General features: G+C 39.9%; 1 protein-coding gene across 2 annotated transcripts; it reads left to right on the top strand.

Annotated features, from left to right (window-relative positions):
* Positions 1-5,575: 5,575 nt before the first annotated feature.
* On the top strand, positions 5,576-10,388 carry LOC4340717 (uncharacterized). 2 transcript variants are annotated; one of them, XM_026025944.2, is made up of 2 exons: positions 5,576-6,003; positions 9,990-10,388. In XM_026025944.2, exons 1-2 carry the CDS (start codon positions 5,736-5,738, stop codon positions 9,995-9,997), a joined length of 276 nt encoding a protein of 91 aa, XP_025881729.1. In that variant the 5' UTR covers positions 5,576-5,735; the 3' UTR covers positions 9,998-10,388. The 2 variants fall into 2 exon arrangements, 1 of the variants encoding a protein (XP_025881729.1); XR_003242718.2 differs by having other exon boundaries at positions 5,580-9,881.
* Positions 10,389-21,058: the final 10,670 nt, after the last annotated feature.

The following is a 21,058-nucleotide window of genomic DNA, read 5'->3' as shown; positions in this document are numbered from 1 at the left end:
TGATTTCTAAAAAGTTAAAATGTTGTTTAAAAAAGACACCATTTAGAAACATGGAAAGCATGCAAACAAAAACCCAAACTACGGAATCGGGGAAAAAAGAGGGTTAAACTCCCTTATAACACCCTTGTCTTAGTAAAAGTTCTATATTCGTTAATATTGTGCTCACATTTATAACATAATGATTTCTTTCACCTGTACGAATAAATAGTATAAAATCCAAATATGAAATGACACAGTACATTATAATTATTCTGTAATCAACTCTCGGTTTCAGCTTAGACAGAGCTAAGTGTGAAAAAATACAACCCACGGTGCTTAATTCTTCTCTCACGGCATCACACCTTTAATTTTCCTTTCATGATATTAACAAAATTAATCATCTCCATATATGACTTGATATGTGGCAAAGCGGTAGCGCTGCGGTGGTCGTGATCACCTTAGATGCCTCAGACACGACGCTTTGTCACGCGTGCAAAAGGCAAAGGTACAGACGTGCATTGTGTAGCGGGCCAAGAAAGAGAACTTTGAACGCTTTATTTATTAGCAAACAATAGATCCGATAATTTAAGTAATGGGTCCATCGGTTCTAGTGTAAGTGTAAATTAGTTAATATAGGTTTTAAATTGTTAATTCAATGGGTACACAATATAATGGTGTAGACTTTATTTTGAAACAGTGCATTATTTGAGAATAATAGTCCAATATAATAAAAAATAAATACGATGATTTAAATAATGGGTCCATTGGTTTAAGTGCATGTATAAATTAGTTAATATAGATCTTAAATTGTTTATTTGATAGGTACACAATATAATGGTGTAAACTTTATTTTAAAATAGTGCATTATTTGAAAATAATAGTAAAAAGTAATGAGTACACCGGTTTAATTGGAAATTATCTTACATTATTAATTTTATGAGTAACATATAATGGTGTAAATTTTATGTTAAAAATTATAGAGCTAATTTAGTTACCTGTGAGTTGTATGATGGTAGTTTCTTTGTTTGTAAAATTATGATTATTTAAAAAAATATATCCATTATATAAATGGCAAAATGAAGAAAAAAAGAAAAAGAAAAAAGGAAAGAAGATGTACTTACGTATATATACCTAGGGAGAAGGAGGAGAAGTGGGACCTCATAGCATTTGGTTTGTTTTAAGATCAACTAGCTAGGTGGCCCGCGCAATTACGCGGCTAGCACTTATACAAAATTATCTATTATTTAATATGAATTTACTAAAAAATTGTTAAATAGCTATTTTGTTGTATCAAGACTTTGAAAGGTCAAACCTTATCATCTACGTGTTTCTAATTTTATAGTTTTTAAAAGTCACGCTAGTTGCTACCCCTTATTTCTTAGGCACCCTTCGATGTACCACTTCCTCGATGTACCTTGTAGTTTTTAAAATTTATTGTCTCATCGGATTTCGTTTTTATAATTTTTAGAAGTCTCGTCCACTACCTCCTCTTTTTATTATCATTGGAATTTTCAAAATCGAACAAAATTATTGTTCGGGTTCATTTTTTTTACTTTCTAGAAGTTCCGCCAAACAGCCAGCGGCTTTGCCCCATACTTCTCTATGACCTGCCCGTTGCCTCCCCTCTTCATTGTCATTGGGATTTTAAAAATCAAATGCAATACCTTATAGTTTTAAAATTTATTGTCTCATCGGATTTCGTTTTTATAATTTTTAGAAGTCTCGTCCACTGCCTCCTCTCTTTTTATTGTCATTGGGATTTTCAAAATCGAACAAAATTATCGTTTGTGTTCATATTTTTACTTTCTAGAAGTCCCGCCAAACAGCCAGTGGCTTTGCCCCGTCCTTCTCTATGACCTGCCCATTGCCTCCCCTCTTCATTGTCATTGGGATTTTAAAAATCAAATGTAATTATGATTGGGGTTCATTTGGCTTTGCCCCATACTTCTCTATGACCTGCCCGCTGTCTGCCCTCTTCATTGTCATTGGGATTTTAAAAAACAAATGTAATACCTTGTAGTTTTTAAAATTTATTGTCTCATTGGATTTTATTTTTTTTTACTTTTTAGAAGTCTCGCCAACTGCTGTAATAGTGCTATTTAACGGCCCGCCCGTCCCTCATCTTAATCGTCGTTGGATTCTATTTGAGATTTTGTTTATAGTTTATAGATGACCCATCAACCGTCACCGCTCTACTTTTTTACGGACATGTTGTTTTCCCCTTTTTATTATCATTTATCATTGTTGTATTCTAGATGGATTTATTTTTGAAAATTCAATATTTTTCATTCCGATGTTTTGTTATTTATAAATTGTATCCTTACTTTAACTCTTATAATTATTTTATATTTTACGAATTTATTTTATTTTTATTTTGAATTTCAATTTATCTCGTGATGGGTTTTAGATGATCTTTTCTTTCAATAGTATTTATGTTTTATTTCGAAATTTGGTTATTTTTAAATTGTATTCCTAATTGAACTCTTATTTCATTTTTTCTAGGTTCTCAATATATGCTACTACTATGTGCTTAATTTGGTCTGGTCATAAGGTGCATGGTGCTGACGGTGGCCCAGTGGCTTGCATGTTATTGTATTTTATATAACTTTGTTTAGTTCAAAAAATTCAATTGTATTACATATATTAATATTTATGTTATCAATCTTCACCGTTATAATTTGGTTCTACCACAATCTAATGGCTTAGATTTTTTTTCTTCGATTAACATGATAACTTATAGTAGAAAAAATATAGGACGACTAAGCCGTTGTCTTAATAATAAAGATTTCAACTACTATGATGGTTTTCTAAGTTATCTTAATAATATAGATAGATAAAAAGGAATATCTAGCAAAGACGATTTACATATTTATTATTGGGATTATATTTTTATTCCAAATATTATTTTTATGTTTATTTTGGAATCTATATTTTTTAAAAAAAACTTTTTAATTGTATTTCTTAAGGAGTGCACCTAGCTTGCTGTCGTGCACATGCTATATATCGTGCCTTCTGGTTGCTGACGTGCATCACCGAGTCCGGCTCGTCGTGCAGCCGCACGGTTGACCCACTGATGCGGATTTCCGTCCCTCACTTCTAGTGTCTATCTTCAGATCAACAAAACACATCTAAAAATTGAGATCTACAGTGCTTTGTTGCTTGCTGCTTTTTATTTCTTGCCTAATTCATTTAGGTCCTAAATCTGGTTAGTTTAGGAAATCGTACAACTCTTTTGAGTCCGTTTGCATGTTGGTCCCAGTTATAGATTGATTCTAATTCAGCACATGTAGGGTGCTCCGTATCTCTTACTTAACATGTTAGATTTATGTTAAATCTCATACGTTAAAATACATACCTAACAATCTAACAGTGTAAATAATTCATATTTTCCCGATTAATGTGAGAATTTCTAGCCTCTACGGTGAACGTGGTGCCTTCTTTTAAGGTTGTTTTAATAATATAATAGATAGATAGATTTCATCTAACGATGTATAATATTGGACCCACCAATATAATATTGGACCCACCAATTTAAGTGAAAATCAAGGGGTATATGTTTTGCTTTTTTTCTTAGAATTTATAGGATTTTCTTTAATTTATTATAGCGCCACGTGACGACTTGAAAGTGTTTGTAGGAAGTTTAATGTACTTTTAGTATATATTTAGTATATAATAGATATATATATAGATAGCATTGTTAGTTGATGGACTTATGTAGCTACGTAGGCTTTGAATACAACCCAATCAACAAAACTAAAAGGGAGTAGCTATATTTATGGCGCCATATTTTTCACCAAAAGTTAGTCGGCATGTATTTACATTGTAAGTCAATAAATTACATATGTAATTTTAGGGTATTTACAATGTAAGTCCCAAAATTATATATGTAAGTACTAAAATTACATATGTAAGTCACAAAATTACATACTAATTACATATGTAAGTGGTGTGTAAATAGGGTGTAACTACTGTCTAAATATACTACTAATATATACTAATTACTATTTATACTTTAATTACATATGTGTTTCGCTGGTCGGTACAAATACTCGTACTTGATTGAGTGCATGCAGTGAAGAAAAAAATAGTAGCAAAATTCTCCAGTAGACCGCTAATTAGCGACCTATAACCTATGAAGCACAACTAGTTACGCGTAATTAAGTATGCTAGCACGAATCCTATGACTGATCCAACGGCTCAACAAGCGACTGTAATCAACCAGAAAATGTGTCACCAAAAATTTAGCAAAACCGAACTAAAATTAAAGGCATATATATATATATATATATATATATATATATATATATATATATATATATATATATCACGTGAGGTAATCCTAGCCCACAAAATTAAGATTAAAGGCATAATATCACTTGAAGACCTACGGTTAACGTGGGAGCTCTACGATATCACTACGGATGACGATGTGGATGAAAAAAAAAAGCTACGAAAATCAAAATCCGTCGTAAGTTTTTTTTTAAGAAAAAACATTCAAATGTAATTATAATACAATTATAATATAATTATACTATAACTACTGTTACTATAGTGTAACAACATGCAACTATGAGATAACTACACTTTAACTGTAATTTATATATTCATTGCTTGTAAGAGCAAGTATAATAGTAGGCTATAAGACTAAATGCTGAGGTGGAGGAGAGAAGAGAGGAGAGAGAGGAGAAGCGAGCTATAAACTTATAGCCGGCTTGGATATAAGAACAAAGAAACTCTGTGAAAGAGACAGGTGGGTCATATATTAATTGTAAAGAGCTAACTATTATATGGATGAGCTGAGAGAAAGTTACCAAAAACCTTATAGCCAATAAATCGGTTGTATTATTACCCTTACTCTAACCAAGAGAAAACTTTGATAGCTCGGTTGTGCATGGCATATGCGCGTGGTGTGAGCGGGAAGTTCTGGGTTCCTCTTCCCCACACGGCTAGCTAATTCTTTCTCAGCTCAGCACAAATCTTCAAGTGCATTGAATGGTTAAAAAAGTCGAAAGTTTTCAACCACAAAAACTGCCGCCAGTTTTTTTAGCAAAACGGTAGTAGTAGATAACGTGCACATCTTAAGGCCGAGGATAAGATATAACGGGTAGAGTTTATTTTTTTCTTTAGCAAAACCGTAATAGATATGCACCTGTTAAGGCCGAGGATAAGATATAACAGGTGGAGTTTTTTCAGCAAAACCGTAATAGATATGCACCTATTAAGGTAGAGGATAAGATATAATAGGTGGAGTTTTTTTCACCAAAACCGTAAAAGATATGAACTTGTTAAGGCCAAGGATAAGATACTCCCTCCGTCCCAAAATATAAATGTTTTAGGACTTCAACACAGTCTTTGAGATGCTACTTTGACCAACAATATCTATAAAAATAAAAAAAAATCAAATAAAAAGAGTTACATATTATGATAGCTTGATTATAAATCTAGTAAGATCAATTTTACACGATTGATCTTTTTTATTTTCTTGCTATTAGTAGTCAAAGTTAGAAATGATTGACTTGGCACTATTTCAAAAATGTTCATATTTTGGGACGGAGGGAGTATAACAGCTGGAGGAGTGCAGGTGAGTTGGTTTTGGTGCCATTCCGTTTCTCGTAAACTTGACTTATGTATATGCTGCTACATTTTTCGCTTTTGGACCACATAATCTCCTTGTAATCTTAATCGATCGCTCCTGTTTCTCATCAGAAGTAGCGAGAGGGCAAGATCCGGAGAAGTAATCAAGGACTACGGAAGTGATGGACGCCGTGGAAACGATCATCTCAACCGGGATCAACATCTATGAAGCGACCCAGCTGAGCGATGAACTGTCCCGCCTGCAGGCCACCTTGCCCAAGGCTCGCTTCCTCATCAATCGCGGCGAGTGGGGCAGGTTCAAGAACAAGGACATGGCGATCCTTCTGTCGCAGCTCAAGGACACCACCTACGACGCCGAGGATCTTCTCCGCGAGTTCGATGACCAGGCGCTGCGGCAAAAGATGGAGGACGCTGACCGGAGCTGGGCAGGTCAACTCTTATCTTCCTCTCTAAATCATGCAAAAACTTTGATCCGTGGTAGCAAAACAAGGATAAAGTAGGCCCAGGAGAAGCTCGACAAGGCTGTGGCTGATTTAGAGGGAGCGATCAATTCAGTGGGTCTTAGTATCGAGGCAGTTCAACACATGCCGGAGACAAGTTCAGTCATAGATGTGTCTCAAGTGTTTGGCCGTGATAAAGAACGAGATCTAGTGATTGAGAAGCTGGGTGTGCGTTCGATGATTGGACGTAATAGTCAACGAGATCAGGTGATTGAGTTACTGGGTGTGCCACTCACCAGGGGTGCTGCTGCACGGGCTAAAGAGAAGAGAGCAGCAGCCACTGTCACTGGCACGAAATCAGCATCCTGCAGAACGAAGAAACTGAAGGGAGAGAGCAGCAGGGCCCCTAGACTTGATGAGGCCAAATGCATCGGCAATGTTTCTGTCTTGCCGATTTTTAGCATTGGTGGGGTGGGGAAGTCTACCCTGGCTCAGTTCATCTACAATGATCCAAGGGTGCAAGCTCACTTTGGCAAGAGGAGGGTATGGGTCTGTGTTTCAGACCTCTTTGACAAGAGAAGAATAACAAAAGAGATCATTGAGTCTTTCACCAAGGAAGAGTATAAGCCACTGTTCAGTTTAGATGCTCTTCAGGTGGAAATGATGGAGCAGCTAGGGAGACGAAAGTTCCTTTTGGTGTTGGATGACATTTGGCAAGAAGCTATTGACGAGTGGGAGTCATTTTATGCACCATTCAAGAACGGACCTAAAGGCAGTATGATCTTAGTAACTACAAGATTTACAACTGTTGCTGATCGTGTTGCCACCAACAATTGTAAGCCTATCCAACTCGAAGGCTTGGATAGAGATATATTTTGGGAGTTCTTCAGCAAGTGTTCATTTGGAGAAGAGCGTCCAGAATCATATCCTCAATTGCAAGATATTGGTCACAACATTGCCTCTAGGTTATGTGGATCTCCTTTGGCTGCCAAAACTATTGGACGTTTGTTGAATATGGAGCTGACCGTGCAACATTGGGAGACAGTTCGGAACAGTGAATTGTGGGAGCTGCCACATCGAGAGAATGAGATATTACCGGCCCTCCAACTGAGCTACTTATATCTCCCACAAGAACTTAAGAGATGCTTTGCATTTTGCTGCATGTTTCCAAAAGATTACAGCTTTGAACGAGATGAGATCGTTGACATTTGGGTGGCCGAGGGCTTTGTTGTGTCAAGTGGAAGCACACGTCTTGAAGATATGGGGATTAGGTATTTGGATGATTTGAGGAGCAGGTTTCTTTTTCAAACCGACCCCAAGTATCCTAATCGAACTAGATAGGTCATGCATGACTTGATCCATGATATGGCGCAATCCGTTTCTGTGGATGAATGCCTCTTGATGCAAGATTTGAGGTCTCGGAATGAGAGGAGAATGCTATATGCAGTTCGCCATATGTCAGTCGAGGTCGCTGATGAATCCCTGAAGAGCGGAATGAGAGGCATTCAGGATTTGAACAAATTACATTCACTTAGGTTTGGAATCAATTTCAATGTTGAGATTACCTGGTTCAATCAGCTCTCCAACATCCTATATTTGAGCCTAAAGGGTTGCACGGTGGTCAAGCTACCTGAGAGCATAGGCGAGTTGAACAGTCTCCGTTATCTTGATATTTCTTATAGCGGTGTACAAGAATTGCCGGAGAAATTCTGGTGCCTTTACAGCCTATAGGTTGTTGATGCAAATGGTTCAAGTCTAAAAGCAATTAGTCCGGATGTCATAAAGCTAATCAACTTGCATCGTCTAGCATTGCCAACAGGTTGCTCTCCAAAGTTATCAGAGATAAGTAGGCTTGGAAATCTGTCTCGTCTACGGAACTTGCAATATTTTATAGTTGAAACAGGGGATGGGCGGAAAATTGGTGAGTTGAGGGGCATGAATCAGCTCAGTGTAGCTCTACTTATTAGTTCTATTTGTAATGTTAAGAACGAGGAAGAGGCCGCTGAGGCTAGCCTTGTTGAAAAACGGTACCTCCAGAATCTAGTTCTACAATGGCGAAAGAAAGTCACAAGTTTAGTGAAGAGTAGTGAGAATGGAGTGCTCGAAGCCTTGCATCCTCCACCAAGAATTGAACACCTTACAGTCCAAGGTTTTGGGGGTGATAGCTTTTCTCCTAGTTGGTTTAGACTAGAGAGCCTGCTGACTTTAAGGAGCCTGGTGCTTTTCCATTGTGGCGTCTTGAAAAATCTGTCAATCCCATCGTTTCCTTCCCTCGAACTTCTAATGCTATCAGGAAATATTTGGCTGAAAACAGTAACAATTCTTGGTGGTTCGACTGGTGGTGAAACGATGCAGCATGCAAGCAGCAGTAGCAGTAGCAGCAATGGCACAACATGTCTTAGTGGACTCACCTATATAGGTCTTTACAGTTGTGAGGACCTGCAGAATCTTGATCGGTGCTTGTCCCCGGAATACTTGCCATCCATCAAGTCCATAGAGATCGACAGCTCCAGCGATCTAGGACTGTCAATGCCTGTCGATAGTTTCGTGGGATTCAAATACCTACAAGATCTGAAAATCCACTGCAAATTGTTATGCCCGCAGGGAATGGTTTTGCCACCCTCACTCCGACGACTCTCTATTGTGTCTGGCCGTAAGGTTGACTTCCCGGCCTGCCTACAGAGCCTCACCTCTCTCAACATCCTGCATTTGTCTAGCTGCGATGGCATGGAGTCCATTCCGCTGGGCACAAATCTTTAGGTCAAATGCCTGCTTCTCGAGCGGTGCTCGGAGCTGTCATCCATTGGAGGATCACACGTTCTTTCATCCATGCAGTTCGTGAGCATATCGATCTGCCCAAAGCTGCACGAAGTAGAGCAGCCCTTTAAAAAGTGCCTGCTGACTAATAAGGACAAGAAGGAACTGCTTCAATTTACCTATCACTTATATGGATAAAGCATAGCTGATTTCTAAAGACTTCCGGGGTATTTTTCTTCACGCTGCGGCACCCAGAGCCTTCTGTTGATAATTGAGCGTTGGCTGGTTTGGGTGAGCCGTCGACGTGTGCCTTGAGATTGAAATGGCCGAGAAGAACAAAGAAAAGTTCACACCATGTAGAGAGTTGGAGGGTGAGCGGTGGATGTGGTTTTTGATGTTAGAAACGAGTGCGAAAGCGGGAGCAGGTCTGGGGTTAGCCATGGCGGGATCTGCCGAGGTGCATGAGCAGACTTTCTTCTGATACTATGAAGAGATTTTCTTCTGTTCAGCAGGTAGCCCGGTAACAAATCTCTGCCCTTCGTTCTATCCGATCAGACGATTGGCAAGGTGTGGTACCTCCAGATACATATTTGCCCATGAGGTGGTACCGGCAGTGTTGAGAGAGGTGGAAGGTGCTTGAATCCCCTCTGTCCGATGAGTGGTAACAGCGGTGGCTTGTCCATGGGCAACTGTGGCGGCGAGGTGGTGGCGGCCGTGGCGGTGAGGTGGTGTTGGCGGCGGCTGGTGCGTGAGCGGCCGTGGCAGCGAGGTGGTGGCGGCCGCGGTGTTGAGGTGGTCATGGAGTCGTTAGAGCTGGCGATGTTGTGGCAGCGGCGGGGGCTTTGGCGGCTGCAGTGACGAGGTGGTCGTGGAGCGAGGTGGTGGTGGCCGCGGTATCGTGGTAGTCATGGAGTCGTTGGAGCCGGTGATGTGGTGGCGGCGGTGGGGACTTTGGCAGCTGTCGGCGGCCACAGCGGCATAGTGGTGGTGCTCCAGTTGTCCTCTGAAGCTCTAGGACTTTTCGTTTGCTGTTGCTGCGATGCCGGTGATCAAGGATATTGCCGATGCGTAGTGGTATTACATAAGTTGTACGCTGAAGTGTGTTGATAGGTAAGTTTCATTCCAAGCATATGTCATTTTTTTAGTGGTAATTCAGTATAAATAAATTTTCTTTTAATTTAGTCATGCATGTCAATATAACAGTCCTGTTTTTTTAAGGAGGATGACACTCTGATTGGAGTAGATCTGGCATCCAAGAGTACAAAAGACATTCAAGCAGCTTTGGCACTTGCTGGAACATGTCAATCTGGGTACACTGGTGGAGAAACCATCTTTGGTCCGTCGGCCGAAATCCACAATAGTTCCGGTTCCACTAAAAACCGAGACTAAAGATGATCTTTAGTATGAAGCTAGAGCTGGAAATGGCGGACCGTTTTTAGACATGGAAATTTCACTCAAGAAGTTGTCCAAGCAGGAAAAGGAGACCAATGACATTAGAAATTGGTTCATAGGAATAATAGTTCTAGCTGTGCTCCTTCTCATGAAATTATTTGATAATATGTACTATGACTACCGTTGTTGATTTTCTGGATGTTAAAATGGAAAAAAATTTAGTCATATTGCTAGATGTTATTAGCTATGCTAAATCACAACATATTCCCCAACTTACAATATCAATATCAATTTTTAACTCAATGCATAAAGCTGTTCTTGATGTCCTCCTGATAACTTAGGTGTACTCCAGTTTGTCAGTTTGTTTCATGTTCTTGTCACAGGAAGCAACTAGGACAGTTGCTTGTGTGGAAACTGAATGACACTAATTTTTTGTGTAGTCTGTTCAATTTTTTGTGTTCAGTTCTTCTCACCATTAGAAATTAAATAACAATATGAATGCAAGTACCTAATGACAATATGAATGGCTGTGAACTTCTTTGAATGACTGAAAAGCAAATTGGCAGCAATGATAAATTAATGAATTCCAATGGAATTGCATGTTAATAAGTGCCCATCCATCTGAAAACACCTGCAGGAAAATATTTACATTTATGGAATTGCAGTCAGAAGATCTCATGTGAATAGGAAAATATTGACATAACTGAAAGTTTCAGATGCAAATCAGCAAATGTGTCACCATATGGCTCGTGACGCCATGATCCATGCTAAATGGCGAACCAGAAAATTCGATTTGCCTGGCACCAAATTCTCCAATCCCAATACCTACTCAACAGGTTAGCTTGCATCTGAGATCTGACCATCTACTGAAAGTCTGAAACTAATACTCCATCCAACACTAGTCCTCACTCCTCAGTCGCACCCAATACATTGCACTAGGTATTTAGCAAATGATATAGGCGGAAACATAAACAGAGGATAAACAATCAAACCCATAATATGCAAACAATAAGAGGACAAATAATTGAAACATATAGACTTAAGAAACAGCAGGTGCATCAAGTAAACAGATGCTGAAGCCTAAAGGTTCCCTGGCTACAGAAAGTGAAGTTGTGAATTCTTGCAGTGCATAACACAAGATTAAGTCAGGGCATACACAAAGCGCAGCTCATGAATGGTGTCATACGCTTAATGGCATTACATCACCCTGATGCCAGCTCGCACAATTTCAGAGTATTGACGAGTCTCGAAGAAATTGAATGCCAACAATCAAGCTCCAGGAAAGGTGAGACATGTCCGATGATGCCCCGTCGGCCCGTGCAGTTGCAGCGGAGAGGCGCACGTGGCTGCGACTGCCATCGACGGCCGGCTGCGTAGCCTCCGAGGATGTGGGCGACCATCCGCAGCCGCCGCACTACTCCACATCTGCCCTCCGCCTGCCGTCGTCGGCCGGCTGCATAGCGCCGGGGATGCGGACGGACTAATCCGAGCGCCGGTGAGGAAAAGAACAAAGGATAAGAGCGTCATTTTATAGCTTACTTATTTTTTACGGTTTTACTACGTGGGGAATGCTATAAAGTCTTATATTATAAAACAGAGGGAGTACTTGCATATTTTTTTTACGGTTTTTTAGGCTTAAAAACTTTCAAATTGTAGACTGTTAGATCACATCAAAATTCGTGCAGATCGGATAATAAAAATTGGCGCAAAGTGCACAGGAGCAAAGAATCAAACCTACAACCTCTCGTTTATGACTGAACGGAGCTAGCCGATTGGGCGCATTTGGTTTTCGTTTAGATACATACCAGTTACATATTAATTAAATATTTCCTCCGTATTTTAATGTACGGCCCTGTTGATTTTTTTAAGAAACGTTTGACCATTTGTTTTATTAAAAAATATGTAATTATTATTTATTTTATTCTGACTTGATTTATCATCAAATATTCTTTAAGCATTACATAAATAATTTTATATTTGCAAAAAACTTTTGAATAAAACGAATAGTTAAATGTTGATAAAAAGTCAATGCTGTCATACATTAAAATATGGAGGGAGTACTAGTTACATATTAGTTACAATAGTAGTAACTCACTGTAACTATATTGTAACTACATTGTAATTCAGGTATAATATATATATATAAATATATAATAATTACATACAGTAGCGCTAAGGGAAAATTTCATCTATACCTACCGCCACCGCCACCACTACCGCCATGTTTAGGGTTTTGGAGAGGGAGAGACGAGTGCATGAATGAAAGGGATAAGCCTGAGGGGTAATCCTGTCTATCGCGCTATTTCCCGTGCCGCCCCGTTCCGCTCCTGTTCTACTGTGGTATTGTTGGGAAGGTGGGAAGTTCTATGCTATTTTTTGGGTACCGCTCAAAAGTTTGTGGTATAGATGAAATTTTCCCTAGCGCTAATCCACGCGCTGCATACGGAATATTAGTTGGAGTGCCGCACAATGCTCCCTCCTTACGGTTTTCCGCTTTTTTACCACCACCTTTCCTCAATTTGTTTTTTTACCCCCACCTTTTTTGTTTCTTTTTTCTCTTTTACATCTTATCCGTGCTTGATCGAAGCGCCCGCTAAAAAATTAACCATCCAGATTTTTCCGTTTTTGGTTCCTTCTCTTCAGTTTTTCTGTTTTCGTGTTTTAGTAAAATATTTACCATCTAGTTTTTCTTACCGAGTTTTCTGTTTTTCTAGTATCTCCTCACATTTCAAAAGTAACGGATTTACTCTATGAAGTTTTCCATTTACTCCCAGCCTCCCACATCTACTCCTCCCAGCCTCCCACATCTGCTCCTTCAAAAGTAACAAATTTACTCGCATGAATGCCCCATTCAAAAGTAACAAATTTACTTGCATGAATGCCCCCACATCATATGGCACCATTCCTAGATGGTGGTAAAAGAACTACTACCGGCTTACAACGCTATTAATTTTTTTTACTAGTGTTGTAAATATTGTTTCAATTTCGTGGTCTGCGAGTAAAAGAATTACCACATTCCTCTCGATATAGCCCATGATCTCGTAGCAATCGTGTAGTAATATGTTTACTAATGTGTTCAATACACAGTATAAGAGCAAAAACTGATACTAACAGTATTGTTAATTTGTATCACAAAATAGCCATATGAATAAAAAAATTACAGGCTTAACCACACACTACAAAAGAAAAAAAATGATTCAGCGAAAAATCCATCACGAAAATAGGATCCTGGTGGTTTTGCTAATGGAGAGGCTAGTCTGTGTCTTGTGACGGGTAGTGGAGAGGGTAACCGGGTGGCGAGCGGTAGTTTGACGATGGAATCATGGAAGGGTGTAGCGGTGTGGTATAGAGATGGGCTCGACGTTGCGCAGTAGCAGCCATCCATCATCTAGCAAGCACGAAAAAAATGTAAGAACATTTTCGTTCATGTCATAGAGATGACAAGCAAAAGAAAAATAGCAAACAACATCCATCACCGGCAAAAGAAAAATAGCAAACAACATCCATCACCGGCGGACTCCACCCTATCCTCTGCGGTCAGCCACATGGAGCACGATGTGCAAATGTAGGACCTGTGCGGCCCATCAATTCAGATCAAGTAATATTGGAGATTGCACGTTAATTTGATTTCTTTGAGAATATTCTTCATTCCTTGGTTTCTTGGAGACAATCCCTCAAGGGTGATCTCCTTCTTTTGTTATTTAGATTGAATGAGGGTGATAAAGATGTAGTCTTAAACTGGATTAGGTTGTTGTAATCTTTTTTTTCAATTATCAATTTAGATTTTTTTTTAACAGGGGCTTCCCTTTCTATGTTCCTTTCAGAAAAAAAAAAGAGAAGATTTTGCGAGGCATGCATGTGCCACCGGGAAATTGATCACAAGACCATCCGTATGGAAAATGAAGGATGAAATCCCTGCATTCTTAGCACGAATACAGTGGGCATATGTGGCCCTATACAGCACCTATAAAGGCCGTTTAGATACTTCATGGTGCTCATTGATGCTTCCTCAAAATGGTCGCACGTGTGCCTGCTATCAAAACGAAACCATGACTTTGCAAAATTGATCTAGCAGATCATCCAAATTAAGAATAATTTTCTTGATCATCATGTGCAGTCCATTCAAATGGACAATGCTGCGAATTTATTTCAAAAGCATTTCATGAATATTTCATGGCAATGGGAATCAAAGCAGAGCACTCGATATGTCACGTCCATACGCAAAATGGACTTGCAGAAGCGTTGATTAAAAGAATTAAATTCATCACCAAGCCACTCTTGCAAGGTTGTAAATTGCCAAGCACGTGTTGGGGACATGCAGCCCTACACGTGGTAAATCTTATTAATTTCAGATCATCGGCCTACAACATCCATTCAAAAATGAAACTGGTGCAAGGGGTCACACCGAAATTGTCCCATCTGTTCAAATTTGGATGCCTAGTCTATATACCTATCCTACCACCTCAACGAACAGCAATGGGTCCACTCGGAAAGATTGGGATATACGTTGGTTATGAGACTGCATATATAACTAAGTATTTGGAACCCATGACGGGCGACACGCATACAGTCCATTTAGCTGACTGCATCTTCGATGAGGATCATTTCCCCTTTTTATGGGGAGGAAATCAACCCTTGGATGAGAAAATTTGGAAATCACATGGCCAGACATGGGGATCCATGCGCATGATCCACGCACCAATGAAGCAAATGGAGAGGTACTAAAAATAATTGATTTGCAAAGTTTAGTGAATCAACTGCCTAACCATTTTTGTAATTTGAATAGCGTAACCAAGTCGCATGTGCATGCACGCAATGCACCGGAGAGATTGAAATACCAAAGGAAATTGGTAACCCTCATCCAGTCTGGAGGCCTCAGAACAAAAGGACAAGAACTCCAGTCTCTCGATCCTCAAGTATCAAGAAACGTCTAGAGAAAAGGGGGACAGGGGGCTTGGTACAGCCAATTGCAAAAATATCCAAAGAAAAAAGAGGAGCCAGCGGAGATCTGGCACTAGTATGGAACCTATGAAAAGAGGCATACCAGACCTAAGGGCCCCTTTGAATCGCAGGAATGAGAAAACATAGGAATAGGAAAAACGTAGGTTTTTGATAGGAATGTAAGTGTAAAATAGATGATTGCAAAACACAGGAAAAACACAGGAATAGTCGTTTAATTGAACCGCAGGAAAAACGCAGGAATTAGAGGAGAGATAAAGACTTAAAGGAAAGTTTCCAAGAGGTTTTACCTCATGTTAGAATTCCTCCAAAATTTACATGGCATTAGGCAATCCATAGGAATTTCATAGGATTCCATAAGATCCATTCCTTTGATTCAAAGGGCTGTATAGAAAAAATTCCTATAGGAAAGAAATCATCTAAAATTCCTATGAATTTCCTTTGAATCAAAGGGGGCCTAAACCTTCCCACCGAGAGAGTTGTCAGTGACAATGTGTGTGCACACATAGAACCTAGCAAACTAAAGGAACTTTCCCCTGTAACAGAGAACAACAGGAAGCAAGTGGAAGCTTCAGAAGAAGTAGCTCATGAAGAAATGGCCATAAACACATCGGGAGAATCATTTGATAGAGCAACAGCAAATGTAGATATCTACTTTGCTAAGAAAATAGCCTCTGTCGTGAATCTCGACTGCGAGCCCATATCACTCACAGAATGCAAGAAAAGGTCGGATTGGGACGAATGGAAGAAAGCAATCACAATCGAGTTAATTTCTCTAAACAAAAGAGAGGTATTTGACCCTGTAAGCCGTATCCCTCCTCATATACGGGCATAAATGGTTATTTGTTCGAAAGAAAAAATCAGAATAACGAGTTAGTGAGATGTCACGTCCAGAATTTCTATCCAAAATTCCAAACGCTTACATGTGTGTTAAACCCTCGTCCAGAAATTAACCGAGGCACACAATAACAAATTGATAATAGAGTGCTAACAAACAACTAATTAATATTCGCACAATAATAAAATAATAAACTATTATAGAGGTGGATAGTTCCTCTCAAAGAATAAAATTATACGCAGCGGAAATAAAAACAAAACGGAACAGCTATGGCGACTCCACTCCACAAGCAACTCGACCCGAACAAAGCCTAATCCTCCAGATCATCACCTTCATTGAAGTACTCCTCCTCTGACGAATGAATATTGCAATAATGAGCATATGACATACTCAACAAGCCACACAGCAAATATGCAAGTGCACAGGATAACAAAAGATGGCATAGTAAAGCTCATTTGCATAAACAGCATTTAATAAACATTTTAAAGAATAATAAAACAGTTGAATAATTAATCAGTATTAAATAAACACTATACAACACACCCGTGCTGCATAGGCCCAACCTCATCTGAGCAACCAACCCCGGTTGTACAAATCAAACCTCCATACCAGGAATATACCATTCCAAACCAAAAGTCAAATTAATTAACACAATATTATCATTAATGAATAGTGTGGGGCTAATCACGAAAAACATTGTTAAACTCACCCATAACCGCGGGCACGGCTATTCGAATAGTTTTACTCTGATCAGAGGTGTACCACTGTACCCACAAGACACAACTCCACAACATGTCATCATGCGCCTCAGTACCACTACGGTACCTTGGAAAGGAACTGTGACAATACCCCTCGCACAACACAACTCATCACAGTGCACCGTTCCTGGATCATGATCTCCCCCTCAAAACCAGAGGCAATGGACTCCCCAGCGACCCCCACAGACTTCTCGCCGCTTCACAGTCTGGCACACCATAATAAATCATGCTATACAAAAGATAAAGCCGTTGCCCATGCTGGCTTGTGGTTGGCACGGTAAATGTTTCACAACAGTAGCTCGCGAACCGGTCCTTAATTGTCATGAGCACAACCATCAAAACCATATGCTCACAACCCACCTTAATCAGGTTTTAGTTATCAATTAATTAACATAACACAATTAACCATTGTGAGCTACCATTAAATATAACCATAATTAATAATGTAGTATGATTCATCCCATTAATGAGCTAATGTTTCTAAGCATGGCTAAGCAATTATACATATAGCATCTAACTGAACCAATCCAATATATAAGGTACAAGCTAATCAATTTATTACCCATAGGAAAATAAAGACATCTTTGGCCATTAATTAATTGGGAAAGGCTCACCACCCGATGACATTCGAAAATAATGCATAAGTTAAAATAAAACATTAGCTTTAAACGGGTTCAACATGCTCAAAGGGTTGTTTGGGATCTATATTACTTGCCTTGAGCTTCCGCAAATGCTTCCGAACCTTCCTCAACGAAAACGCTCTCCTCCGGAACGTCGGAAACTAAAGCAAAAGAACAAAATCAACCAAAACAGTACAAAAACAAGCATAAACAGTACATGTGGATATTTTTAACATGTAGATCTCGATTTTAGAAAAATTTAGCAACTTGGACCACTCGAATCCGAGTTACGATGATTTAGTTATGAATTTCCGAAGTTTAATCGATTTGCATCTAATAAAGAAAACCTAGAAAAAGGGATTTATGACGTCATGATGACGTCATCACCGCCGGCCACGGCGCGGGCAACACGACCACCGGCGCTAGAGGGGTCGGCCGGGCTATCTAAGGCCATCTACACGTAGAGAACGACGACGCGAACTCACCGGTGCAAGAAAACGCGACGGACGACGATGAATGACGGCCGGCGACGAGGTCCTATGGCGGCGCGGCTCGGGTCAGCGACGGCGACGGCGCTACGGTGTCCGGCGACGGCGGCGAAGGGGCGGCCGAGCTTTCCCTCCTCCGTGCGCACTCGACGGCGGCGACGGCGCTAGCGGCGGTGCGGCACGACCGGAGGATCGCCGGCGACGGCGGCGGCTAGAGCAAAGCGGCGGCGGCGCTACAAGCGACGAGGGAGCTCGGGAGTTGGGGCAAACGGAAGAGGACGACTAGGGGAAGCTATTTATAGGCTTAGATTAGGGAGATCGGACTCCAACCGAGAGGAATCGAAGCCGGAAAATCTTCGGGTTAGTTTGGAGAGATAAACTCAAAACGAACTCGATTTGGTTTATCCGGGCGAAATTGGTCTCCGAAACCTTAGGGGAAAGGAAGAGGATAAGGAGGAGATGATTTCCCCTCAACTAATCGGACTCGGGGGCGACCGATAGAGGCGGATTTGGCAGAGGGAGGCGGCGGCTCGGGCTCGGCTTGGGCGACCAGCCGGCTGGAGGTAGGGGATGGCCCCGACATGTGGGCCCCACATGTCGGCGGCTAGGGGAAAGGAGGGGCAAGCGGGTCGGCTGGGCCGGCTTGGGCCGCTCGGCGCGCGCGAGGAGAGAGGGATGTTGGGCCAAATACGGCCCAACGGCTTAGAGGAGGATTTTTAAAACTTTTCCAATTAAAATAATTCGTGAAATGATGTTTCATTTATTAAAAATACTTCCCTTGCTCAAATAATTCCCAGAAAAATCTAGAAAATAGATAAACAAGCAAAGTATTTAATGAAATTTTATCTAGCTCAATTTTATGTTGAAATTTTTCTTAGATTATTAGAGTTTAACTTGTAGGCTTTAAAAGTAATTTCTAAAAATGATTTAAAATATGGATTATTAATTTAGGCGATTTTTAGGGCGTGGCATGAGATATAAAGCAATGCTAGTAGCTCAAGGTTTCACCCAACGGCCAACAGTTGATTACAAAGAAACCTATTCTCCGGTCATGAGCAGAATTACCTTTAGATGCGTAATCTCTATGGTAGTAAATTTGAATTTGGAAATGAAATTTATGGATGTTGTAATTACCTATCTCTATGGAACTTGGACACGGACATTCACATGAAGGTATTAGGAGATTTCCATGTCCCAAACCAAGACAGAGCAAGCAGGAATCTGTATAGTGTGCAACTCAAGAAGTCACTATACATATTAAAACAGTCAGGAAGATTGTGGTATAATCGGCTTAGCTATTTCTTAAGCAAAAAGGGCTACAACAACAATGAAGATTGCCCTTATGTCTTTATACGGAGATCCTAGGATGGAATTTGCATAATATTTGTATATGTCGATGATCTAAACATCATTGGGACACTCAAGGATATTGAAGAAGCAAGCTCATATCTGAAATCTGAATTTGAAATGAAATACTTGGGCAAAACTAAGTATTGCTTAAGCTTGTAACTTGAGCATACCCCCGAAGGGGTCTTAGTGCATCAGTCAATCTACACACAGAAAGTGTTAGAATGATTTGGCTTTGAAAAGACATATCCTTCTAAAACCCCTATGGTCGGAAGGTCACTCCAAGTAGACCAAGATCCGTATAGACCAAGAGAAGAAGGGAAGGAAGTCCTTGGATTAGAATATCCGTACTTGAGTGCAATAGGAGTGCTCATGTACCTTGCAAATTGCACAAGACCGGATATAGCATTTGTCGTCAACTTACATGCAAGGTACAACACAGAGCCCACCAAGAGGCATTGGAAGGGCATCAAGGACATCCTCCATTATCTTCAAGAAAGTAAGGACATGAAATTGTTCTACAGAAAGAACCAGGACCTCACCTTGGTAGGATATGCAGATGCTGGGTACTCTCTCCGTCCCAAAATAAGTGCAACCATAAGTTTCAATGTCCAATTTTAATTATCCGTCTGATTTCAAATTTTTTTTTGAAAAAAAATAAAAAACATAAGTCACGTATAAAGTACTATTCATGTTTTATAATCTAACAACGATAAAAATACTAATTATAAAAAAAATTCAAATAAGACAGATGACCAAAGTTGGACACGGAAACTCATGGCTGCACTTATTTTGGAATGGAGGAAGTACCTATCGAACCCACACACAGCCAAGTTGCAAACTAGTTATGTTTTCCTATATGGAGGAACAAAAATTTCCTAGAAATCGTCAAAGCAAAATCTAGTAGCAACTTCGATGAACCACTTGAAAATCATCGCACTATACGAAACCTCTCATGAATATGCATGGTTTCGTCGAATGATTCACCACATTTAGCAATCATGTGAATTGAACACCATCCAGACTCCTATAATTATCTATGAAGATAATGCAGCATGTGTCGCACAAGGACAAATGGGTTACGTGAAAAGCAATCTCACCAAGCATATATACCCCAAGTTTTTTTTATGCTCATGAACTGCATAAGACGAACGAAATTAAAGTATTGCATACAAGTCATGTGAAAATATCGTAGATTTATTCACTAAGTCATTACCAACATCCCCTTTTGAAAGGTGCATCTGAGGGATCGGGATGTTGAAACTTAGAGAAATGTAAAATTCAGGAGGAGAATTTCACTGACTCACTTGCCAAACTTAGTCCAGAATGACAAAGTACCTAATAAGAATAATTGGAGGGGTTGTACTCTTTTTCCCTTAGATAATTTTTCCCGCATTTCTTTATCAAGGTTTTTAATGAGGCAACCCGTGCAACACAAACCGTATGTTATGTACTTTTTCTCTATTTTTTTTCCACTGGCTCATTAAGGAGCTTTAATGAGGCATAAGCAATACATGGTGACGGCTCAGGAGAGTGTTGAAAAACTTGGCCAATGAACGCCCAATACACTAATCAGGCCTCACCCTACTTTACATGTATAAGAATTGGCTATATAAAGAAAAAAGAGGAGAGGCTTTATGTACCATGTATAAGAATTGGCTATAAAGAAAGAAGAGGAGAGGCTTTATGTACCATGTATAAGAATTGGCTATATAAAGGAAGGAGAGGAGAGGTTTTGTGGACAGTTGAAAGAATGTGAATGACAATACTGTACCCCTTCTCATATCTCGTATCTCCAATTTTCTGTAGATTACATAACCCTCAATAACTACTTCAGGTAGCAGAAGCGTTGCGTAATAATTTGGACTTCCATCAGTTACTACAA

This window comes from Oryza sativa, chromosome 6 (genome assembly GCF_034140825.1).
Source record: "Oryza sativa Japonica Group chromosome 6, ASM3414082v1".
NCBI lineage: Eukaryota > Viridiplantae > Streptophyta > Magnoliopsida > Poales > Poaceae > Oryza > Oryza sativa.
This window is presented reverse-complemented; position numbering and strand designations above follow the sequence as displayed.

Bases quoted from the DNA above. Each gene is read 5' to 3' on its own strand.
- LOC4340717 (XM_026025944.2), top strand. From the start codon at position 5,736: ATGGACGCCGTGGAAACGATCATCTCAACCGGGATCAACATCTATGAA.